Below are 26,717 nucleotides of genomic sequence, written 5' to 3'. Positions count from 1 at the left end.
TTCCCCTGTGGGCATGTTATAAGAAGTCCAGGTAAGTACCCTGCTCTTGGTGAATCTGTGAGAGTAGTTGCAATCTCTAGAAGAGTCAACTGAAGAGAATGATGTGTTGTTTTTAGAATCCTCGTGTCTTCATGTTCATTTAGTCATTCAGCAAGTATTTATGGAACAGCTACCATGTGCCAGGTAATGTTCTAGGTCCTGATAATGTAACCAGACATTGGAGGAACACAAATCCCAGCCTTCCTAAAGCTTAGTCAGGAGACTAACAAAAACCAAATATTTCTGTGGTGATAAGAACAATGGAGAAAAACAAAGGAAGATGGGGAAGACTGGTAGGCTTGGGTGCGGTTGCCATTTAAGCTGGTTAGATTTAAGATGGTTAGACCTGTGGGTGTCTGGGGAAACAGAAGTCGAGACTGAGGGAGTAGCAAGAGCAAAGGTCGTGCATGATGTTCACCAACAGTAAGGTGACCACTGTGGTTGGTGAGGAGTGAGCAGGAGGGAGAGTGATGAGATGAGGTCAGGGGCAGTTAGGGGAGGAGGCGCAGACCACGCAGTACCCTGTAGGCACTATGAAGAGTCTGGCTTTTCTTCTGATGGAACGGTGTTGTAAGATATGGGCAAAGCAGGCTGATCATCAGACTTAAACCTTTCAAAAAAGGATGTTTGTTGTGGAGAGAAAATGTCATAAGTAGCAGCATGGAGGCCAGCAGGAGGATGTGGTGTGGTTGAGGGTGGTAGCAATAAAGACGGTTGGATTCAGGATAGATTTTAAAGGTAAAGCTGAAAGGGTCTCTGGGAAAATTAGGTGGGAGTTGGGAGAAAAGGGGAGTCAGAATGATTCCAAGGTAACCAGAGTTGTGTGTGTGGAGAGCATGCTTGGGGAGTGACATGCAGTTTTCTAACGCAACTGAATTAGTATACTAGAAGGGAATGTCAAAACTTGAGGACGAGGGTCTATCTTATAGATTTTCACTCTGCTGCATCATCTGTGTGTGTGAAGGTTAAGAGGAAACAGATCATTTTTGGTGATTAAATATCCCGTCACTGTATCCTTCCCATCCAAAAGCTGACCATGGAATTTGGGAAGTATAGGCAGAGGACGGTTCCTTATCCATGTCAACTCATTGTTGGGCTTGAAGGTCCTGCATTCTTGTGTTGGGGTTGTAGGGATGTGGGATTGTTTCTGACACTTGAATTTCAATTGTTCCTAAACATAGCAAGAAATAGGAGGACCTGTTTATGAGAGAACTGGAGTCCATGTTGCCCTAAGGGAGAACAGGGATAAGTCTGAGGAACAACCCAAGTAGTTTTGGTAGTGTGGGTGAGGAATTTTAGCTTCAGATTAGTGGTGGTAATGTATATGTAAGGAGTGGGAGTTGCAGGAGAAAATGATGGAAGGAAACAGGCTTTCTGATTTTTACCAACTAACGTCTTCCCTATCACCACACACTTCATCTCATTAGACCTTTGCAGAGTGAAGTCTATGAACTTAGTGTCTCTCCTTTCTCATTGCCCACTCAGGCCTTACCTTATGCAATCTAAGCTTCCTCCTTCCCCATTTTGCTGAAATTACTCTCTTAACAACCATTAATGACCTACTATCCACAGAACCAGAACCCTTGATTTGGTTCTCACTTCTTGGGCTTCTCGTCAGTATTCGATACACATTATCCACCAAAGGCTCAGTTGCGTGCCTTCCCAGGCTCCCAGCTAGCCCATGCCTCCACTTCATCTTTGTTTCACTCTCAGAATGTCCATTGTCATAATCTTCTGTGGTGACCTGCCAAGGAATTATACTGTATACACATAAGACTTGTTGTCCTTACCCTCTAACTCAAGGTCATTCCAGATTTTCCCATCCTTCTTGCCTATTGATTCCTTTCATGTTTCTGAAAGGGCAGCCCAACTAGACATCCTAGGCAGGGCTATCTCAGAGCCTTTGTTAATGCCAATCTACCTGGAATGTTCTTTCATCATACCCACTGTACTTCAGTTCTTCCTATTAGTCATTCGGATTTAATTCTGTAAAGTGCATGCCTGGTCTCCCCACCCCACTTTTATTCATTCTTATTTTACAGCATGGAAAAGGAAAACAAAAGCAATATATTCTAGTTTATGAAAAACTTTTAAAATTCTAGTACTTGAGGTGGTTACACTGGAAAGTATTTTACAATGATTCATTGCAGGACCAGGAACAACTGAAATTACTTTCCAAGGGTAGAATATAATTCTACTAGACTGTATCTTACATGGACATGGGATTCTAACAACATTTTAGCTTGAAAAAGGTATCTTTCATGATGGAAACCGTATGGACATAGAGATACTTCCTTTATCGCAAGTGAAAACCTACCTGTAGGGGTTGGAAATATTCTGTGTTTGCCCAGACTTGTCTTGGAAAGCATAAAGATGAAGAAGAGTACTGTGTGGTCTGTCCATGTTACAACACGAATTAGACTGCACTTCTCTCCTTGTGTAAATAAATATATAAGAAAGAGAATGGAAGTGAAGTCTTGAAGTACAGGTCATGAAAGGAAGAGAAGACTAAGGGGGAATAAATGGGAAGGAAGGAGAGATAATCGAATCAGTCTGTGTTGAAGTGGCACTCTCAACATTTTATTTCCACCAGTTACAGTATCTACATTTTCTAAGATCAGTATATTTGGTTTTCTTTATCATCATTGGGCTCTGCAATATAATTTCACATCATATATTATTAACACTTTTGACTATAATAAATTCTGAAACTACATGTGATCCAAGTATAAATTTTGCTAACGACCGACATTATGTGCCTCCATACAGATTTATCTTAATGTGTCTTATGCTGCAGGGTTAGAAATCTCTTACCACAAACCCTAACACTGTCACGCCTCAGTGTAGCTTCCCTTAGAAAAAAAATGAACCTACATTCTTGTAAACATTACACTGTGAGATGCAAAACTGGATGGGTAATTGTTAAATCTCATCTCAACAGACACAAAGTTTCTCCTACATGCGTGTTCATTTCACATATCAAGAAACCCATGAAGACAGCACTATAAAAGGCAACAACTGTGAAAAGGCACCGCAGCTAGCCTTGTGTCGCTGGAGTCAATACTGCGGCCGCTGTCGATTTCCTGGGTGTCTTGAGGTCGGAAGTTGATTCCACCAAGGCAAACATCAAGTAATTGGACTTCGTCTAGATGAATGACCAGCCAGACTTCTTAACCACTTCTCTCCAATGGATTGTTCGGGTCAGATTACTTCATTTCCAGGTCAGTCAAGGCCTCAGAGACCTCCTCGTTGACCTGGGCGGAAATGCTCGCGGGTGTGACATTGAGATGAATGTCATACTGCTGGTCCAGGCCGAGGTAGCAGTCGCTCATGAGATAGAGTGTGTAGATATACCTAAAACATGAAAACAGAACAAAACGTAAAACCACAGACATCTTTAATTCTTGCAGAACTCTGGTGGTGAGGTTCTGCTTACCTTCCAGGTAGTTCAGGCGTATAAAAAGAAATGGAAACAACGTGATGATTTCGAACATATCCTACTCTTTTCAAAGCGATAAGTTCTCTCTTATCCACTTCTCCTAGTATCAAAAACCATCCTTCATCTTTCAATTTGGGAAATCGGGGGGTAACTGCATGGCTGTCTTGCTTTCCCTGTAAACCAGAAAAAAAAAAAAAAAAAAGAGAAACCATTAATAATGTCTAGACTTTCTATGCCCCTTGGTTGTGGTTAAAAGGCTTAAGTTGTTTTCCTTGACGGCCATAAATCTACATGGTTCAGTATATCTATCTGGGATGTTTTAAATTTTCTGGTTTGATGTCTTTGATATGCTATCACCTACTATTTTTCAGGCATCTTGAAGCACATTATAGATACTACTTTGTGGCTATAACCACCAGAATATTTGGCTTAGTTAGAACAGAAAGCCCTGAATCTTATCATCAAATTAGTAAATTCTCACATCATTCTTATAAGTGATATTAATACCCCAATTGCAGATGAACGAACTGAGATATAATCAGGCTAACTAAATCTTCCAAAGCCTTATTCAAAAGAAACTGACACCTAGGGGAAAAAAGACATCAAGACTAGACCCTGGACCTCAAGATAATATGGACTATGTAATATAAATACTTTCCCTCGACCCAAGAATAAAACTCACATAAAAAAGCACATATTCTAATATGGCAATATTAAAAAATCCTTTCTTCGAGGAATGGGAAATTGTAAGCCAAGCGATATGTAAAATACATTAATCACCACAATCCAAGAACCTACATCACCATAATGGCAGCACTTGAAGTCTTTACTGTAGATGGATTTTATGAAATATGAGATTATTTTAGTGATTCTTTTAAGACAATGACATTATGGCATAAAATTTACTAATAATGACATGCTCTCAATCACACATCATTAAATATTCTAGAGGGAGATGCTGCACTTAAGACTTTTTAAAAGAGTCTGAGAGCAATGCAATTTTACAGCATTTAGAACAAATTGGGAGTTTTTCTAGTATGATTAAGTCTAATTTTTAAGTAGTAATGGTAACGTAGAAAAATCTTAGTTGTTTTCCCATGATTTTATCTGTATGATTATTACTATCTTTTTTTGTAAGCTGGGATAAATTAGGTCATCTAAAAATGCTCATATTAAAACCTCTGGACCATCAGAGGCCAATCAGTTCATACTTACACTGACTGATTTTTAGAATTAGAAATTAAATGAGATGGGACCCAAAGGCACAGTGCTAAAAAGATGTAATGACAGATAGCTCCTGCCCACTCTGTATTTGAAACAGAGCAGACAGTCATTAACAACAGCCTCATTCTTGAGGGCTTATTTTATTTTATTTTTAAAATTTAAATTCAATTAGCAAACATATAGTATATCCTTAGTTTTTGATGTAGTGTTCAATGATTCATTATCTGCATAAAACATCTAGTGCTCATCACATCACGTGCCCTCCTTCATCTGAGGACTTATTTTAGATATGGGAGTGCCCCTGATGGCACGGGGTGACACAGAAGACAAATTCTTTCTTATTTCAATTATTATGGTACTAAAAACCAATCTGCTCACATGCTCTGTACTAATATTCTTAGGCGGCCGAATGTTTAAGTTTCTGTGTCATAGGTAACAGAAAAGACCAGAGTAATTTAAAATAAGCATGTTGTAGATTTGTTGCCTGTATGAACACTGGCAAAGCTCTCTCGTGTGCCTTCTAGTGAAGAAAGCAGGAAGATATGGCAACTGAGGCATAGAATAAGATACTTCCGTGTCTTATTCAAACTCACAGCGCTGAGTAGGAAAGCTCTGCCCTCCTGTGCACCTAGCTAGCTGTGGTTTCTATGTCTCAAAGTGCCCGTGGGCAGTGCTTCTCTAACCTTAAAAATCTTTTGGGGTGCTGGGTACAAGGACAGATTTTGAGATTTCTCCCCCACCCCCCCAAGATTCTGATGCAGCCAGTCTGATAAGTAGGGCCAGAGAATCTGTACTCCAAATCCCAGGAAATTCAGCCGGACTGAGTAGACAGACCCCATGAACACAGGACTCCAGGCAAGATAGTATTATGTAAGGTGCATATTCTGGGGCTGACAAGTGGCCCATGAGGACTGACTGGTTCCAGAAGACTGACTCTTGCTGCTTAAGGCCAGTTGAGAAAGCAGGATTCGTCAGTGACACGGACACATTAGTAATATAAAAGCTATGTGTGGTGGCGCATGCCGGGATCTGGTGTGAAGCATTTGAGAATGGAAACCAAACACCATACCTTGTGGAACCCAAAGTGCACTCGCTGCAGGCTGACTTGAAGCACATACTCTTGATCAGCGTGCAATCTGATCCACCTGTTGTCATTTCGCTTGTCTGAAGTCAGTGTTGTGATAGAGAGTTCACCGTGTCCCTCCACTGAGTCATCCCACCAGCCTTTAACGCTTAAGCCAACATCTATCACTGGCAAGCGGGATAAGAAATTCCACGCCTGAATAAAAAACAGAAGAAAAATAATAAGAAAGGGTTAATGGGAAATGCAGTGATCAAGAAACTGTGCTTTGAAAAAAATCAACCTCTTTGTCTGGAGATTCATCTAGATCCACTGCAGTTGTAAGAAATAATACAGAGAGATCCTGTGCACTGTTTCCCCAGTTTTCCCAACGGTAGCATTTTTCAAAACTAACGTACAATATTGATACGGGTTATCGGCACTGACACAATCCACAGTTGTTACTCAGATTTCCGAGTTTTTCTTGTACTCATTTGTTGGTGGGTAAAAATAGTGTGCTTTTAATCTCTGTAGTTTAAAGTCCTTTTAAAAGCAACTAAAAAATTATTAATCATTCGCTAAACATGTCATGTGACTCCTTCACTATAAATCCCACCTAGATATTGAGTGGCTACTGACTACACTCAACAGTTAGTTTAAAAAAAATGTTTGTTTTCAGCTGGTCTGCTTTAGAGGAACATCTGGTGTAACATATACATGACTTCTAAGGCAGAGGGCTTTACTGGGGGATATACAATTTGAAAAAAAAAAAAACTTGTGATGCAATTGTTGATGTCACTCAGCATCACTCATTGACTACTGACTGTACAAAATGATTTGTTTGTTCAGGTTCCAAATTTATTCTGAGAGGAAAACATTTCCACATGTTTGTATATCACAAGGAGCCCTGTAAGGGTCCTTCTAGAAATAAATATGTGCTTTTGGCATTACATTGAGAATACCAATTGAAATGATGCATATTGAAGGGATAGAAAATATTTTACCAATTTTATTCTTGCTCTTTAAATTGAAAGGCATTTTGAGAAATCAGTATGCATACAGCAAGTGCTCATCTTTAACAAATGAATTTCTAAGTCTACAGAAAGGAGGTAACAAAATAAACTTAATGTTATCCGATAACACTGTTACCTTTTCCTAACACTTTAATTATTTAGAATATTACTATCAGTCAAGAAAACTTCTCAATATATTGGTTGGTTTTATCAGTTGTTAGCTTCTAAGTTTTTAAAAGTGCATGAATACTTTAATTTTGTATTTTCTTTTCTTTCTTAACTCTATACCATAGATTTCCTCATAGGCTTTGATCTTCTGTTTGCTATGACTTCAGTGCTGCCTAGTATACCTAATTGAAATGAAGTAGCCTTGATGAATCAAACTACCCCTTAGGAATTCAAAAAATGTAAATCTAATGCAAATTTTCAATCCACCTACAATCCTATAACTTGTCTTGTGAATCTGAAATTATGTCTGGAATAGATCTTGAAATAGCCAAGCTACAGAATGGTCTACACTGTGCTTCGAGGTAATAGATGGCCTATCCCCTGCTAGAATCAAGAGTCACTGAGTATAGAAGCTATACCACTTGATGTCCTAAGCCTGGCCAGAGTGGGAGAGTGATGAAGGGGACACTTAAATACACAATTTTTGTAAAGCATTTAACTTGGTGAGACAACACAAGTAACATTTACTGCACGAAGCAAGACCACGTTTCTTTACTTGTACTATTAAATTAGTTACCAAAGGTGTTTTCAGTTATTAGCAACTTGTTGGGATTTTACTTTACAAGGCTCCCAAAAATCAGATCTGGTTTTTATGTATATGTGATCTTTTTTGTAGCATGATATTATTATTATTCATCCTTGTTGTGTACACACATATTTGTTGGGTGTGTGTATGTATACACACACACACACACACACACACACACACACATAAAAAAACTAAGCTATTTTTAAGGAAACTGCTAAGACATTTCAATACCAGCCAAACATATTTATCTGAGGATTAATCTTCATCTATTGAATCAGGCAAGAGCACTGCCATGCATACAATTATTTAATTAGCAGCCAAATCCTCTGCCAGTCAGCAGCCGTTCCAGGCATACTGATGGGGTAGAAGATGCAAATCTCACAGTCGTACTGCTTTTTCTCATTACTACTGCAATTAGCACTTAAATTGATGCTTTAAACATACTAATTTCTGGAATAATTCAGGATTTGTATGTTACCTGGGATCGCCTCACTGCAGAGCCGACACCAGATTGCTCTGCAAATTGAAGCACTTTTGAGCCAAATAACTATCATCATATCAGACTGAGCCAATTTGCATTTGGTTTTAAAGATAACAGAATGGCAATTTATGCAAATAAATTAAGTAAGTTTACTTCTGAGTTCTCCCTGAACTAATTATAACAATGTTCTAATTTTTCATCACATCTAAAACTTGGCTTGAAACCAGTGTATGTTAGGTTAGAAATCTGTTGTTGCTAACAGAAGCCTTGTTTTGGTTTAAATATATTGTTTTTATTCATAATTTTGATGGTAATTTAGTTAGAAAGGTAGGCACTTATTATGAATATTTAAGTTGTTTCTTGTGCCAATTTTGAGTTCAACAGAAATTGAACAATCAGACTTTAATGCCTGTAATACTTATTTCTAAGTTACTCAAAACTAAGTTCCATTGGAAAAAAAAAGAACGACATGGTTTGGAAGTTTCTTTAATACATGCATTTGCAAGTCAATATGTTAATTATGTTATAAATCCTGAATGTTTGACACGTTTAGGGTAAAACTGCTTAAGACTTAAAAGTCTATATATGCCAAATATTTCTGGCATTGTTCATTCATATTTTTGGCTTTTCCAAAGACAGTTTGGAGACATGACCTATGTTGTCTTTTACAACATAGATTTAGCTTTCTATCTAAGACATATGGTGTACAAATAAGAAGTTTACTTAAAGAAATACTTTAGAATCTAGGAACAATAAAGTGATTAAAATAAAAGGGGAGGGTGTAAGAACGTAAGTGAGGGAACTGCATGAAAGTCTACCCAACTGAAATTTATACCAAGTGGGTAATGCAGCCTAGTCAGTGATAGACAAGCTACTGTAGGCCTTTCTAAGCTGGTTTAATAGCATTATACTGAATCAACTTCCAATAAAGCCAATGCTCTTACTAATTATTGTTATTGTAATTATTTTTAATACTATTATTAAATTCTGTTCTATATTAGGAAGTGCATAAGGCAGCTGAAATACTAATATCCTGCTTCATTTTCATAAAGCTTCATGAGACAGGTATGATGTGTCCATGTTCATAATCACAGTAAATGGCATACAGAATTTAAATCCGGGTGAGTCTGATCCCAAAACCAATGCTTTAAGTTAGAAAACTCTTGGTGTAATTTCCCAGACAGAATAAGGAAGCTTTGAAACACAGAAACAATGGCCTGACCTGCTTCATTTTCACAGCTGGCAGTTCATTTTCCATCATGGAGCTGAATACATGGTCTTTCCCTCCGCAGGCATGGATCAGTTCCGGAAGGCAATCGATGACGCCATGGCCCCCACCACGTCCGCCCTTTATACCTGGGCTCCATTTCCTGGGAAATAATACCAGCATTAACCAACGAATTCTTTCATAGAGCAAATGAGAATTCCTGACATTGGTCGTTTACCTAATGAGGACAGTTTTTTAAAACTAAGACTACTATCCAACTTTTTAAAGGCCATTATCATTAAGTTTTAAAATCAGCCAGATTATCTAATACATCAACCCAAGGCAGTATGGCTAATATGTCATAAGATGCATAAATCAAATGTGAGCTCAGTAACACGCAGGGTTTACAGGGAGGGGGTGCGTGTCTATAGGAAGGCACTAATGTATACTAGTGCTTCTATGTGGTTCAGGTGCTGAATTGGAGCCCTGGGAGGTCTCTTTAATGGATGCAGGCAAGTGTCTCTAACACAGTTACTTGAATAAAGTTTTCATTTTAAGATGTTGGGAACATACAGTTAAAAGCACATTTTGGGAATCTTTGAAATTTCTACAGCACAATAGTGGCAGAGCCCCAAGAGCACAGTCCACCTAAATTTTACTCTCTATTTCCTGTTTATACAGCAAGAAGAAAAATACAATTGAAATCATATAAATATAGTGCTTTTCAGGGTGACAGCAAAGAACTGGATCAAATCTCCTAGACCCTAAGCAGCTTTCCATAACAGATCTGCGTGCTGTGTTACAATAGTACCCTTATGTACCTACTTTATTGTTGAAACCCAACTCCTGTAACTTTTAATACTGTATTGGAAGGGTTCCTGACACTGAGCTGCAGATATGTGGTGTCTACTTTTCTCCTCATGCCACCTGCTGCTGGTGTGGCTCACTCTCTGAATGTTCGTTTTAGTGTCTAGGACATCCCGTGGTGGGGACTGAAGCACCATGGAAATAACTGCTTTGGAACCCAGTACACTTGAGTCCAAATGAGGGACTTTCTGAGGGGACCCCCATGTGTGTGTGAGGTTCTGGTTGGCATCTGTATCTAGATGCCTCAAATGAGTGCACCCCTTAGTCCAGCTGACAGGAAGAAATGGGTACACGATGGCAACCTACAGCTACACTGTTCCGTTTGTCTACATGACTGTGAACCAACATTTGGCTGCAAAGTATCTCTCAACCTAAGTGAAACACTGGTGTGAAACCAACACTTTCATTTAAACACTTGTAAACTGTACTGTTCTTTTTCTTGCTAAAATATTTGCAGCTATGTACACAGGACCTACAGGTTAAGTAATCTGATGATAATAGAAACCCTTCTTTTTAGTACAGGTTCTATCTCAGGCTGCTAGTATATATAACTACCCAGTTTTGGACATTTTGTAGATGTACAATTTACCTCTGACAGGGGATTTCAGGTCCCTCAAATCTACGGTGCAATACTAGAAACTGGTCATTTACTTTGGTTTAGATCACAGAGCACTTTCATAACTTCTTTCAAAATAAAGGCTGATATTGTAAAGGAATAAATGCAGTTAACATAGAAATGAATGTAATGTTGCAAACAGAAAACAAGGGAAGGTTAAAATGAATTGTGATTCAGCTTGTGGCAGATGATCAAATTCGAGCTGAGATCACTGGGCCCTGTCTCCCTCTGGGAAACAGGCATTTTCGCTGTAAAGAATCAATATCCTAGGCACAACATGAAATTCCAGTGACCACACATGTAAAGAAAATATTATTTTTGAAATTAGAAAAGCCAATTAAATTGAAATTACAACTATTACCTGAAAACGTGAAGATGGTGGTGTTCTATGTTTGGTACTGAAAGAAGAGAAGAATCCTTTAACCACCGACCCTGGATCACCATCTGAACCAGATTGGTGATATTCAGGGCTGTCACCAGCCAGCCCTGGTTTGCAGCCACATCCAGCATTGCCTGAACAGGGGAAAAAAAAAATTCACATATTACAAGAATACCATGGCACTTGCCTTCTCCATTGGGGATCTCATGTTAACCTTAACAGAAAACAAACAAACACAAAATAAGCATTATACCTCTAAATTGCTATAATCAAAATGAAAACCAGAAAGTAAACCACGGTTGGATTGGAAAGAATGAACCAGAACTCCCAGTAGCATCTGTTGCACATTACTTCTAATAAAGTGCCAAATATTTAGCTTTTCTAAGGGTAGCAAATATAGCCAGGTTATACTAGAAACCAGTAATAAAACAAAGAGAAAGACTCAGTGTACTTTACGAACAAATATCTCTATAATTCACTGTATGAAAAGCATTAGAAATTGCACCTAACGAGTAAATCTCAGGAAGTCTTTTCCAAATTTAATATCGATAATGGTAAAGCAATAGGTTTTCTTGCCAAAAATTTATTTTCCCCCAAAAGCAGGCTGAAGACAGAGCCCTGGTTTTCAATAAAAATAATACACTACGTACTTACAAATGGGGCAACTGCCAGTGGTCCAAGTGGAATGATGAGAAGCTATTCATATTAGTCTATACATTTAATCTAATGTTTTATGGACAAACAAACGGCTGCATTTGCTTAAGGCAAAACTAAACAGTGAAATCTTATTTAAACAAAGGAGAAGTTTACACAGGCAAAGCTATTTCAATTAAATTAGATTCTGGAGAATGCTGACTTAAAGACACATAAGTTAATATCATGATTTGAGGCAGCTACTTTATACAGTTTGAGGAGTGTATTCTCTTATTTTAGGGAAATGAAGATGTGAAGATAAAAGAGATGTACCTAGTAAATGCTGAAAATGATAATATAAATGGTAAACGACTCATCACCAGCAAAATATTTATAAAATGTTGTATTGAACTATTAGAACATTTTTAGAAATAATTGTCAAGGCATATTATGCTAGCAAAATTAATTTGTTTTACTACTTAATACGACAGAGGCAGCCACATTTTCCTTCTAAATTTTGAATTTCCTATTCTGTGTCCTCTAACTTAGCAAACAGTAAAATTGTTTAAAAACATCTGGCTAAACTAATCTGTTGTCTTTTTATATACATTACAGGGAAATTCATCAACATTTCTGGCTTTCATGACTAATGTGATAAAATGGTTACAGTGGGTTTTAGTACCCGTGAGTCTACCACATACGATAAAGCCTCATACTGGTATAATAGATATATTTATATGTGTGCATATCAATGTGTATACATGTATGACTGTACATGTTCATCAATCTAGGGGAAAATCCACTTCCATTCTTCCCATTTCTCTGCAGAGCTGATTAAAATGCTTTGCCTTTCTTTGAAATATATGAGACAAAAGATCATGATTAAAAAAAAAAAGCATTAGTTCATTAGTCACAACTCTTGAGTTCTGTAAGGCAACAGAAAAGAAAAAAGAAATGAATAATCATATCTAATGTGGTATCACGATGGTGTTAGAAGTTGTAATGTGGGGTAACTATGGCTATTTTACTTGTGATTTTACATTATAACTTGACTGGAAATAAATTCCAGATCAAAAGCTCACATACAAGAAGAGCTGGATGGACTGACCATATGTTTTTAACTTTGAAGTTTTCATGATGAAGTTGAAAGATTTCATAAAATTTATGAGCGTTCCCCACAATTTTTCATTGTATGATCCAGATGTGAAAACGTAAAAAATCATGCAAAGTGATTGCTTACATGAAGTAAATAAAAAGCCATGTCATGAATTGAATACTATTATTTCTCTTGTTTTAATTTTGAGAAAAGCAGGTAGAGAGACCAAGAATCTGGGATGAAAAAAGGTTTTGCAATTACCCAAATGTGGTGAATGAATGTTGCTCTCTGCTCAATCGTTCCCTAGTCGGGTCTGTTTTCTCTGCTCCCTACCTCCTGCCCCCATCACAGTCTTAAGTGCTTCAACAACAATCACCTGGAATAATATAACTACCCCTTTATCTTCATTCTCATCTAATTTTTCTTCAATCCATATTTTATATGGTTACCAATGATCAGAGAGGAGACAGGGATCATACCATTTGTCTGCTCAGGTTTCTTCAATGGCTTCGCACCATGTAGAGGACAAAGCCAGCACTTCTCTGCATGGCAGTTCTGGTCTGTGATCTAGCTGGTCCTAGATTTTCACTCCGGCCCCTCCCTCCCTGTATTCCTAATATAGCATTACTGCATTACTGCTATTTCTCCAAATTTACCCTTATTCCCTCCGTTCTCTTTTTGCAAATCCTGCTCTACTTGTTTACCTGGGAAATTCCGATTCATCCTTCCTGTCTAGTTCAAAGTCTGCTTCTTACTGTGGAGTCTCCCTGATTCTTCCAGATGGACTGCAGATATTTCTTTCTTCTCCCATGAGTCTGCTGCTCTTCACACATGCCTCCCTTATCCTATTGTGATTCTTTGTTTACACATGTACTCTTTAAACTACAGATTTCTGGATGGCAGGAATCTAGAAATATTCTGTTAACTCAAGCCCAGTGCACTCAAGGTAATATCTGTTGTCTGAGAAATGTTGGTAAAAATCCAATTACAACGATGATAACAACATTCTGCCTAAGTTATTGAACACTTGCCGAAGAAAAAAATTCCAAGGTTTTAGTGTCAAACAGACATAGATTTCAGTCCTAATTTTGTCCCACTTACTATGTGAATCTGGGGAAATTTCTTCTTCTTTTTTTTTTTTAAAGATTTTATTTATTTATTTGACAGATCACAAGTAGGCAGAGAGGCAGGCAGAGAGAGAGGAAGGGAAACAGGCTCCCTGCTGAGCAGAGAGCCCGATGTGGGGCTTGATCCCGGGACCCTGGGATCATGACCTGAGCTGAAGGCAGAGGCTTTAACACTGAGCCACCCAGGCGCCCCAGAATCTGGGGAAATTTCTTAACCCTACTCTGCTAGGCTTCTCATTTACAGAAGGGGGCATTATACCTTATTATACCTCCTTGCAGGGGTGTTATGAGGGTACAGTGAGAAAATGTACTATATAAGTTATCTAATATACCGCCCGGAACACAGTAAATCTTAACAAATAGGTCTCTATTTTTAAAGGTTTCCTGTGATATGATGAAAAGAACACCTAAAATAGTCCATTCTTTCTAACAGATTTCCTTTCAGCCTTTTGGTGTTGATTTCTGGACTCAGTAGTACAGTGCTTTGCGGGGCAGGGCATGCAAGGTCAGAGCAGATGTATGGAATGGACAAAAACAGTTCATCAGGACAGGCGTCCAAATACAAGAGAGCCAGAGGAAAAGGCTAACGACAGTCCCTGGCGCTCAGGCCGAGCTGGAGGATGTGGGTGGGTTTGGATCTCAATGTGAGTGGGTAAGCCTGTGTTACTGTTCAGAGGTACATACCTAAAGAAGCTAAGGCCAGGCAATGGTCCAGGTAAATGGATCTGAGGGTCCTGATAGCCTGTACTGACATACCTTTGCATGACTGAGCCCAGGATGGATTCCCTGTGTCTCACTGTCTTTGAGAGCAATCTTCCGCATAGGTAAAGGCTAATAAGGTATCTGCTCCTCCCCAGAGTGGGGCTGACTTTGGTAGCAGCTGGAGATTATGGCTCAGTTCTCCAAATCACCTTAAAGTCTCTTACAGAGATCTAATGCTCAACAACAAAGGTAGTTTTTAGTACATGGAGGAGACAGAACTCTGGAGATTCATTACCAGCTTAGCATTAACGTTAGGCAAATACTTAATCCCCCTTTACCTCACATCCACTTTCTACTTGGCATGCTACTTGCACGGTAAAACTAGGATGATTCTAAGTATAGGGGAAAAATGGATGGGCACTGACTCTGTGTATGAAACTTTCTTCTACTAAGTTGAAATGAACTTCAGTTGATTGATGATTGAGAATTCTTTGCCATTCCCAGCTGTGATAGGATGGAAATATAATTTCTAGCACTGTATTCATTTATCAAGTTACGCTACAATTAAAACCTTATCATAATTAACAGAAACTGTGGAGCTGTCATTTACTTATAGGAGAGCAGGTGATGAGCATGGTTTTTAACACATTTTAACTGAGATGCCACTGGGAAGCCAGGTGAGAAGTCCAGGTAAAAAACTCAAGAATTTCTGAAGTACTTGGCTTTATGCCACGGTAAAACAACCACCACCACAAACTATAAAAATCAACCCCACCCCTCACTCCTAAAACAATAAAAAAATTAAGTGTTTAGAAAATGGATGCTTTCTGGAAAAGTTTTTTAGGCTCTAGGAGTCTTGGAGCCAAATGCATGCTTTATGTCTTGAATCTAACTCATTTCTTGAACATTTATTTTGAATCAATTTCAAGAATTCTCTAAGCATATCAGGCTTGGTCTTAACATTTAAATTCAACCACATTTTCATGGTGGTGTTACTACTTTGGCAAAAGACATATTTATCAAAGCTAGTCTATTTTCTTGTCTTCTGCTACTATACTATACTTAAAATGCAAGCTTGACAACATATCTCTCTCTGTATTATGACAGATAAAATTTCATTCAATTATTAAAAGTCCCAAATACTGAATTACATGTTAAAGTCAAGCTGTATAGACCATATGCATATATGGTGTGAGTAAAATATTTGCGTAAGAATATAGACTATAATACACTTTCATAAACAGCTCACCCTTAATCCATAACAATACCAAGTATGAGGAAAGGCATCCATACCATCCTCCTTTCACAGATGGAGAAATAGAAGCTTACCGGTGTTCAGTGGCTATGTAATCACACCAGCTAAAATGAAATTAAGACTTGATCTTGGTTTTCCAATTAATTACCTATGTTCATTACACCATATTCCATTACTGTTGAATGATTTACATTGACTTTGGCTGTTTTTTTTTAAATTAATTTTTTAAAAAAAAATTTTAAGTAGGCTCTAGACCCAATGTGGGGCTTGAACCCATGACCCTGAGATTTGAAGTCACTTGCTCTACCGACTAAGCCAGCCAGGCACCCCTACCCTGTCTTATTTCAAGAAGGATTTAACCTAACCTTTCTCCCCTACATAACAGAAAAACACAAATTCCAGACAAAATAATTAGGCATTTCATCAATTACTGTCTGTGTATGAATTTTATCAATACAATTCTCAAAAATTTAAAATTTTTAAATTAATTTGAATCCATCATTTGGTAATGAGTACATCTTAATATTTTATAGGTAGCCATTACATATCTTTTGGAATCCAACTGAATTCCAGATTTAAGCAATTCAAGGGTAACACAGGAACTTTGAGTACTGTGACTGAATTAAAGTCAACTTCATTGGAAGGAAACAGAATTGCTGACCAGCAAAAGAAAAACTATCATTCGATATACATTAGGAGTTACTGAGAGGAAGATAATATGATGAAGCTCTAAGGTCCATTATTTAAAAATCTCTGCATTTAGTTTGAAAAGTCTGTGAATTAGTCCTTGGTGTCATCAAGGCTTTGGGGCTGTAGAGTGTACATATGGTGCGAGATAGATGACCGCCAGCTCCTCCACCCACAGCCCCCTTAGCGTTCTGACTTATTCCCTCCCTTCTCCCTCCCTTTATCCTTTCCTCTCTTTAAGGAGCTTTTTCTCTTTTTCTTCACATCTCCTGCTAGTCATCCTTGTGTACCTAGTGGTAGCGTAGGTACCTAGTGGTAGCAACCACATGAAAATAAGATTATGACAAAGGCTGAAATGGCTAGATAATGTTGCTACTTCTGTTAAAATTAGATAACATAAAGATAATAAACTAACAGAGTTTAAGAGAAGGACTTATTTAGTGTAGAGTGAGAGAAAAGGATTTTCATTAATTTATAGAAGTCAAGTGACTACTTATAGAATGTCATGAGAATTGCAAAATACTATGGAAAGATCGTCAGAAACAAAGTCTGTGAAACTCACAGCCAAGAGGAGTGTAAGGACATGACAACTAAACGTGAGGTGGTACCTTGAACGGGATCCTAGAAAAGGAAAAGGACATTAAGTACACTAAAGAATTCTAAGTATGGACCTTTGTTAATAATAATGTATCAATATTGGTACATTGATCGTGACAATGTACTTTATTAATGTAAGAAGCTATATTACAGGAAAACTGCCTGTGGGAGGAGTAGGCCCTCTCTGAACTATCTTTGCAACTTTTCCGTAAATCTAAAACTGTTCTAAAATATAAAGGTTATTTAAAAAAAAAATAAACTATGGAAATTCATCCAAAGCAGCTTGTTAAAACATTTGTTGTTAGACATCTGCTAGAAAATGCACTATGCGGTTCAAGGGCTCCCAGAAGTTTTACAATGATGGGAAAACCTGGAAAAAAAAAAAAAAAAGGCTTTCTTGACAGAAAGGCATACTCCTTTAAAGGTTTAGGTCAGTTGCAAGTAATGATACAGTATTTTGTCAATAATTAAAATGCTATAAGTACATTTATAAGACTCTTTTTCAATAGCAACAGTTGTTCACTGTAACTTTCTCCTGAACTTTTACCCCCAGAAGGTTAGCATTCAGGAAGCTCAGCTGCTGTCTAACAAACTTAATTAATCAAAAAGTCATTTCCGAGCTGTAACTATGAGTAAAAGCGCTTCAAGTGTGCTAGCAAGCCTACAAGTTAATCAAAATGCTAATGCAGTACAAATTAAAGTTGTGATTAACATTTCACAGTAGCTGCTTAAGTGAGTTGATCACACAAATGGGTTAAGCATTACTCATTTCCTATAGCCCCAACCGGGAAAAGGGTTGTTATGTGGGTATGAGGAGAGGAGCTGGGGGTAGAAGGATCCTTCATAATAGCATCACATCATCAATAAACCATCACCAAATTGTCATACAAAAGCTTTCAGGTAGAGTCACCCAGGGGGAAACAGCCTTCCAAATTATATTACAGTCCTTGAGGGGAGATTGCCTATAAATCCACAAGAATAAGTAAAGTTGTTTAAGACCTCAAAATCCACACACATTTGTGTTAGTTTTGGAAACACTACACGCATCAGCTCTGTGTTGCTTCTTGGGGAGGGGGGAATGGTACCTTGTTTTAAGTGTTGTTTCCCATGTTCTACTGAGGAATTAAAATGTATCTTTGATACATGAAAAAATAACTTCCAACTGGATAATGATTTTATATTTATTAAGTTTTTATTTTGATTCTAACATTTTGATGGCTAACATATGGTGTTATATTAGTTTCAGATGTACAATACAGTGATTCAACCGGATGGTAATTCTGCACCATAGTGTGGATCTCTGCATTTGGAAAAATAATCATTCAGGATTAAGTTCATTTAGAATTATTTGCTTTTAAATAGTCATCCATTAACAAAACTTCATGAGGCTTCCATGGCAAGATCTGAGCTCCTGGTAGTTTTGCCAGGAAAGCAGCCTGAATTAGACTTCCCTGTCTCCATGAATTTGATAAGGTCACACTAATGTTTATAATAAACAGACTACATTTGTTGGTAGACAATACAGATTTGGCAGATAATCTCAAAAACATTGTGAGAATCCACACATAATAAATCTCCCTTTTAATGCTCTCCTAATAAAGAACTAGAAAGAAAAAGTGAAATATTTATGCATTCCATTCACCATGATATATTGAAATGTACTACATGCCAAGAATTACGTCCAAGTCATCTTTGTCAGTGAGATTATAAATAGTTATTGATAAGGTTCCAGCCTACTTTGGATGATGCAAAATCCTCCAAATATATACTCATAGTATTAATATACCTTGAAACATATCCAATATTTAAAACTCAATAGTGTAATTTTCATTTTAGGATCCTTTAAAGACTTGAGTTGCAGCAATTAATTATTTTTTTAAACTACTTTAGATTACAGATTGCTAAATGCATATAATCCAATTTTGAAAGTCTAGAAATTATTTACTTATAATCCACCCATCTTTTTCTTAAAATGATCTGAAGTCTATTGTGCTGTACTGTCCACTTAAAGATAATCTTTTCATTTGGTCTAATTATAAGCATTTAAAAGTGTGAAAGGATTCTAAGAATATATGGAAGATTTTATCTACCATTTGCTATATCGAAACATTTCTTATAAGTATTGGGTTAAAGATGTGACCAAGTACTTCTTTTGTTAATCAGAGCAATACCTGGCCTATTTTCTCTGCTAACTGTATTTGACTCTAAGATTCTAAAACTTGTTCACTTAATTGACACTGACATTCTTCAATACACTGACGAGCCACTGCGCATGTGCTTAGTGCACCCAGAGGTAAATACTCCTCAAAGGTTACATTAGTCTTGCTCCATGGCAGTTTTATCTACTGGCATCATCAAATATTTCTATGCTTTTTAATCTACTACAAATGGAAATACAGACCCAGCCACTGTCATAGTACTTCTCCATTAAAAAAAATTAAGTCAATGAAAAAATATTCATATCATTGCATCACCTTCTCTCTTATCCTATTCTTTTTTGTTCTTAACTCCAACAGGTGCATATATATATATCTTAAGTTTATCAATTCAAGTCTCTTAAACATAGATTGAAAGTGCAATGTGTTTTCAGAATAGCTGTGGGTTACAGGAAAAATATGACACAGATTATTTGAAAGGTAACACACTTTATCAGACATGATTTACAAAGACATCAAATTATTGTATGAAATTTGGGCTAAACAACAGTTTCACCAGTAAACTTTTAGAATTTAGTTTTTGCAAATTTACCAAGGTTCTCTGACTGAAGAGAAGTATAAATACCTACTCAATTCATATACTTCCTACCCTTTATTTTTGACCAACACCATTTATGACAATAGATAAAGCCTATTAGAACATGTTAGATGGTAACTAGACTATTGTGGTGATCGATCTGCAATGTATATGAATGTCAAATCTCTGTTTTGTACACCTGGAACTAATAAAATACTGTATGTCAATTATATCACAATTAGAAAAAAATTCTCCCTGCTTCAGTACTAAAAAGACCCAAAAGAAAAGAAAGCATGTTAACATTAATCTGAGGGGGCATAAGAGGTATATATTGTTTCCTGTGTGCAAGGGAAGAAAGGCTGAAAACAGTAGTTCCAAAGACCTGGGCATTAAGGAAAATAATGTGAAATGGCAGCTCTTATATTTAAGTTAGATGCAAGAATTTACAAAACCATGGAAACTTACCTGCCAGAACACAGCTTTTAGGCACTGAATCACCTAGATTATTACCAAAGCAGGTGCCCTGGTTTACCTTTCCCTATTTCCATTAGGACAATAGAACGAGAATTCAATCTATATAAACATGTGCCTTGCTTGGTATGCAGAATATACAAAATACAGAACTTTACACTCTTCCTCAATAGTAAAGAGGAGATGTCTGCTATCTTTTGGGGTGCTGGTAGCTCTGTATCTTGAGGCAAGGAATTGCTGAGATTGCCTATTGCTGCTAGAAGTTTTGAAGCTTTTCAAAAAGAATCGGTGCGATGGACAAAGACTGCCTTCATGGGAACCCCGTTAGGTGATGGTGATTAACCAGTGAAAGAAGCCAAGAACCTAACCGAAGCAGTGTAGGCAAACTTTGAACAATGAAAGAGAAACATAAAATGTGTGTATGTGTGTTTTAATCGTAAATCTATGTATAGGTTGCTCTAGTACGCCTATACTACATTACAGGATTGTTTTGTAATTATGCTGGCATTTCTCTTTCCCTTGGCAATTGTAGCAGCAATCTGGTCTTTCCTCCATTATTTTCAATTTTTGAAGTTTTAGGGGAGAATGTGAGGAAGTAAATGGTTAATTCACTTGTGCATCTAAAATAATATAAAAACCTTGAGAAAGAGCATAAGCAGTTGATATAAAAAAGGCAAACAGCCTATTTACTACACACTGTAGTGTGTAGTGTAGTGTAATATAATAACGCTATTACAAATATCAAGCATATTAACAGGTTGTTCTTAGAAACTGCTTAAAGTAACTATAGATTGTTGAAGGGAACAAGAATAAGGAGGAGATGATTTGATTATATATTAAAAGGGAGTGGTGAATTAAAAATATTATTCATGGTCTAGTGGGAATTCTTGGTTTAAAAAAAAGTGGAAATTCCTGTGAAGTTCTCATATTTTAAAACAAATTCTGACTAGACCATGAGTACAATTTTTAAATTCATCCTTATAGGACAAAGGGAACCTGGTGAGATATATCTTTATTACATATACCCAACCTATGCTGAAAACTCTTTCTTTTGGATGTGATCTTGGGCAAATTACTTAGTGTTCATCTGAAAAATGAGGATAATTATACTACTTCATTAGGCTAGTATAACAAATGCAATGCCAAGTAAGTAGAACAGAGCCTGGTACAAAGAAAAGTTCTCAAAAACCGTTCAGCACTATCATTGTTAATGACGGTCTGCCTTATGGGCCATCATGATATAGTGATTTTTTGGTGTGGGGTGCAGGGATAGTGTACAATTCTCCAAATAATTCTGGTCAAATTTGATATTTACATCATAAATTCCAATTTAAATTTGGAAGCAAAGGTCTCCATATCCCTTTCTAATCAACCTGCCGTCACATGTCTCTCTCTGTGTGTGTTCTTCTTTCATGAGATAACAGAATCATCTTATGGTCTTTAAAGGCACTGATGCTAAAGTCTTTTAAAATAAATATTAAAAACACAGAGATATTTTGATCTATTAAATTTAGGCTGCAGCAGCATTAGCCGACAAGTCCATCTTCTACCACATCTTAAAGAAGCTTTCCTAAATAACCCAGCAACCTGACCACAGAAGCACACATCGAAGCACACAGCCCTCTGGTTCTCAGCTCACTGAGTCAGCTCCTCCAGCCCTGGTTTTCCTTTTTCCATGAAACACATGAAAGCATTCAGTTCCTGGGAAGTTTTGCTATAAATACCAAACAGAAGGGAGTGGGAGTGACTATACCCTTATGCTATCTGGCTCACTACTGTATTTAGATAATTTTCATTTAAATGAAGATGATTTTAAAGATTTTAGTTTTAAGTAAAAATGAAGATGATTTTAATGTAAAGACTTACAGCCCTTCTCAGAAAAGATCAGAGATAATAGAGTAGGATTTAAAATCCTGGTCATTCCAATGGTTTCAGTAAGGACTGCCTTGGCAGATCACCCTTAACAAAGTTATTTAACTTCTCTGAGCAACAATTTGTTTGTCTCTTGTTTAAAAAGCAGCAGAGAGCTATGATCAAAACACCAGACAACAGCAGTTCTGGCTTTGCTGTCAAATTTGGAAAATTTAGGCAAGTCAGTTTAATTTTTGATACTTCTTATTTGTAATATTCTCATAAAAGCTAAAAAAAATTAAGTTTTCCTTTGGTACATCCAGCACAGAAAGGATGTCATTTCACTTAAAACATTTTACAAATAGGGCGCCTGGGTGGCTCAGTGGGTTGAGCCGCTGCCTTCGGCTCACGTCATGATCTCGGGGTCTTGGGATCGAGTCCTGCATCGGGCTCTCTGCTCGGCAGGGAGCCTGCTTCCCTCTCTCTCTCTCTCTGCCTGCCTCTGTCTACTGTGATCTCTCTCTGTCAAATAAATAAATAAAAATTAAAAAACCAAACAAAAAAAACACATTTTACAAATATATATTACAGTTAACACAATCAAGAAGAGGGTTTCATAGGCGAATGGCAAGAATAATCAATTCTGTAATTACTCAATTTACAAATTAGAATTTTTAAAGCAGATTTTAAAAACTGAGATATGCACAGTAATTTTTACTTATATTTTTGTTCAGTAGGATGGAAATGGAAATACTAGTAACAGTGACATATTAAAAGGAATCATTACAAAAATATCTCAAACTAAAAAATAAATGACTCAAATGATCTTGATAATCATAATTTCAAATGGGTACAAAAGAAAGGAGAGTATATTCTGACTTCAAGCAGGGAAAAGGGTTACACAACTATGCCTTTCTTCTGTGAAAGATTCCCTAGGACATGGGTAGTCAAGGCTACAGTGTTTTCATAATCTAAATGATGGCTCATATAAATGCTATGTTTCTATAAAATAAGGGGCATAAAAAAGCTTTAGAGTAAATGACTATGATAAAGCAAGGAACAGACCTATTTCCTTGAGTCCTCAAATTGTTGTTTAATTTACAAACAGTAACTAATGCCCTGTTCTTGTAAGGTGTTATTTTTACTCAGACACTTTTACTTTAAGCGACTTGCCTAGCACCTTATACTAAAACAAGAGCCGAGTTGGATTTATGGCAAGAGATGGTGGTACTGAGTCCCACACATAGACACAAGGTCAGGCTCATGTCCCATGAGGGCAGTAGTATAATTTTCAATCAGCCAGCAGGGCTGCAGCTTGGCAAACGGCTTGAACCAATACTTTTTTAAGGCCAACAATATCCACATTATCAAATGAGAGAAAGAGGGTACAATTATAAAACTCAATCAGCCTCAGAAAATTTGATCAACTCTTGATTTTCTCCCCAAAATTTCCATTGGCAACCCTAATATTCTTTTCTCTTCCTGGCTTGTTTATTTTCATCACAGTCTTACAAATTGCAGGAATGAGAGGATTTAGGATACAAAGCTGGTTGCCATCTCTTTACAACAAAACTTTTAACCAGGTGGCTTCTGGTAAAAAGTCAACTCAACATTTAAGATGATCGTAACTAAAAATTTATAATACAGAAAATTCCACCACAATGTCTGACTATAGGGGAGTCATTAAATAAACTATGCAGCCATTAGAAATTATGTTGAAAAAAAATTTAGTGTTAAAATATTTAATGTTATAAATTATTAGGTTAAGACATTTATGAAATAACGATAAAACTACAAAAGAAAAAAGTGAGAGAGCAAGTATGTGTATGTATAAATGTACAAAGAAAAAGAGCTTTTTGAGCTTCCATGGACAAAAAAGAACAAAACACAACTATTGTACTCTAGCTAGAAAATTTGGTTTTGTAGGAAAAAGGGTTAGTGACTCTAAAATGACATCAGGAATATGCTATGATTGAGGAAATGGTAAATATGTTTTGATTAATGAGAGGCAGGTTTTTCACAGGTGGAGAAAGGAGTTATAAATTTAAAAAGAGTGAAATGAACTTTTTGGTATTGGAGTGGAACTGGAGGTATTAGAAATGAACTCATGGTTTTGTAAATACAAATGTTTTCACACACAGATATACATACGCACTGAGATAAGTAGATATGCAAATGGTATAGATGTCTGTCTATGCACACTTACATTTCCTAGCTTTGTCCAGTGAGTAGGCCTAAGAGGCAAAGATACCCAGGGAGTGATGAAGTCAACAAGCCTGCAGATGAGTTCTCTAAACTATTCTCTAATAAAAAGAACCAGGGCTCTTTGGAAACATTGCTGATTCCAGGGCTAGGGCAGGGAAAGGTACAAGACAGAAGATTGCAAAGTGATGTTAAAATAATAATGTGGGCATGTCAAAGGGGTATAAAGCCAGTGTGAGAGGCCCCAGTGGTTGATGCTGAGACAATCTGTGCAGCAAAATAAATGATAGCAAAGGATTTTACCCAATAGAATAAAACAAACATTCATGAGTCTATACTTATATAAATAAATACGTGAATAAAATAAATAAATAGGGAAGAACAAGTTTTTCCTTCCAGAATTCCAGGAAAAGTGGAAACAGAAAATCAGAATAGCAATAACTGCTCCAAACAAAATTCACCAATGGAGCAGAAAATAATGTGGAAAGTATGATAAGAAAAAGGATATTTGCATAATCTCAAATCTCAAAGCATCTCTGCAAAAAATACGTTTTAATTATAAAAGAAAAGGCAAAGAAGTAACTACAGTGGAGTAATGTAACTGCAGTGACTATATATACATATTCAATCTAATTATGAAGAAACATTAGGCAAACCCAAATTGAGAGACAGTTCTATAAAATAACTGGTCAGTACTCTTGAAAAGGGCCAAGATCATGAAAGTCAAGAGACTAAGGAGAAATGACTACTAAATGCAATGGTGTTTTTTTCCACAAAGCAGGAAATATTTTCCAATGGGCAAAAGACAGTAACTTCAACAAATGGTGCTGGGAAACATTGAGAGCAATATGCAAAGGAATGAAACGTGACCCTTTCTTACACCATACACACAAATAAATTCAAAATGGATTAAAGACCTAAATGTAAAACCTGAAACCATAAAATTCCTGCACAGCCAATAACTTCTCTGACATTGACTATAGTAACTTTTTTCTAGATAGGTTCCCCAAGGCAAAGAAAAAGCAAAAGCAAAAATAAACTATTGGGACTGTATAAAAGTAAAAAGCTTCTGTACGGTGAAGGAATAATCAATAAATCTAAAAGGCAATCTACAGAATGAGAGAAGATATTTACAAGTGACATATGTGATAAAGGATTAGTATCCAAAATATATAAAAAACTTATATAAACCAATACCCCCCAAACAAATAATCCAATTAAAATGGGCAGAAGACACAAAGAGACATTTTTTCAAATAAAACAGAAATGGCCAAGAAACATATAAAAAGATGCTCATCATCACTTATCATCATGAAAATTCAAATAAAAACTACAATGCAATATCACCTTACGCCTTTAGAATGGCTAAAATCAACAACACAAGGAACAACAGATGTTGGTGAAGTTGTGGAGAAAAAGTAACCCTCTTGTACCATTGACGTGGGAATGCAAACTGATGGAGCCACTGTGGAAAACAGTATGGAGGTTCCTCAAAATGTTAAAAATAGAACTACCCTATAATCCAGCAATCACACTACTGAGTATTTACCCAAAGAATACAAAAACACTAATTCAAAGGATACATGTATCCCTATGTTTATAGCACCATTATTTACAACAGCAAGACATGGAAACCACCCAAATGTCCACTCATAATTGAAAGGACAAAGAAATTGTGGGGTATGTGTGTCCATGTCTTCCTAGAGAGGAAAACCATGTGCTGGTTACAAAAGGATGTCAAAAAATATCTGTGTTTAGTATAGCTTTACCTCCTTAATTTCTGAAAGTTTGTACTTACTCTATTTTATGAAATATTCCTATCTTTTAAATGGTATAATTTAATTTTTATGATAATAAAAATGTTAGAAGCTAATTTTAAAAGATTTAAACATTTTAGAAAATCATAAACAAGAAATTAAAAACCACCCACAATCCTGCTAGAGAGATGGTTACTGTTCACCTTTTGGTAGATACTATTCAGCATCTTCTCTCTAGATATATTTATACATATAGATATAGATGCTTTACATATATGCAAAATTGACAAATGAAATTGTAAACTTTACAGCATTCTATAAATGGGAAGATACTTAGGTTCTTTACAAGTCTTTAATTTTTAAGAGTCTCATGCTCTACCGACTGAGCTAGCCGGGCGACAAGTCTTTAATTTTTAAATGATGCCATAATGTACCGCCACATACCCAGACCTATTTTCTGTACCTTAAAAACACCCTAAGTTTTTGGGAAAATTTTAAAATTGTTTTTCATTACCCAAATGTCA

General features: G+C 36.7%; 1 protein-coding gene across 1 annotated transcript in view; it reads right to left on the bottom strand.

Annotated features, from left to right (window-relative positions):
• Positions 1-2,597: 2,597 nt before the first annotated feature.
• Positions 2,598-26,717, bottom strand: part of LOC111158253 (activating signal cointegrator 1 complex subunit 3) — a 362,572-nt gene continuing 338,452 nt past the window's right edge. Inside the window, exons 38-42 of the mRNA XM_022520163.1 lie at positions 11,065-11,216; positions 9,236-9,383; positions 5,772-5,981; positions 3,476-3,651; positions 2,598-3,393 (exon numbers count right to left, since the gene is read on the bottom strand). Coding sequence (XP_022375871.1) covers positions 3,246-3,393; positions 3,476-3,651; positions 5,772-5,981; positions 9,236-9,383; positions 11,065-11,216 — 834 coding nt within the window. The 3' untranslated portion in view covers positions 2,598-3,245. The remainder of the gene's footprint in view (positions 3,394-3,475; positions 3,652-5,771; positions 5,982-9,235; positions 9,384-11,064; positions 11,217-26,717) is intronic.

The sequence above is a fragment of the Enhydra lutris genome, unplaced genomic scaffold, assembly GCF_002288905.1.
Source record: "Enhydra lutris kenyoni isolate GAN:26980312 unplaced genomic scaffold, ASM228890v2 scaffoldscaffold58, whole genome shotgun sequence".
NCBI classification, from domain to species: domain Eukaryota; kingdom Metazoa; phylum Chordata; class Mammalia; order Carnivora; family Mustelidae; genus Enhydra; species Enhydra lutris.
The sequence above is the reverse complement of the archived record's forward strand: the minus strand, read 5'-3'. Positions and strand labels throughout refer to the sequence as shown.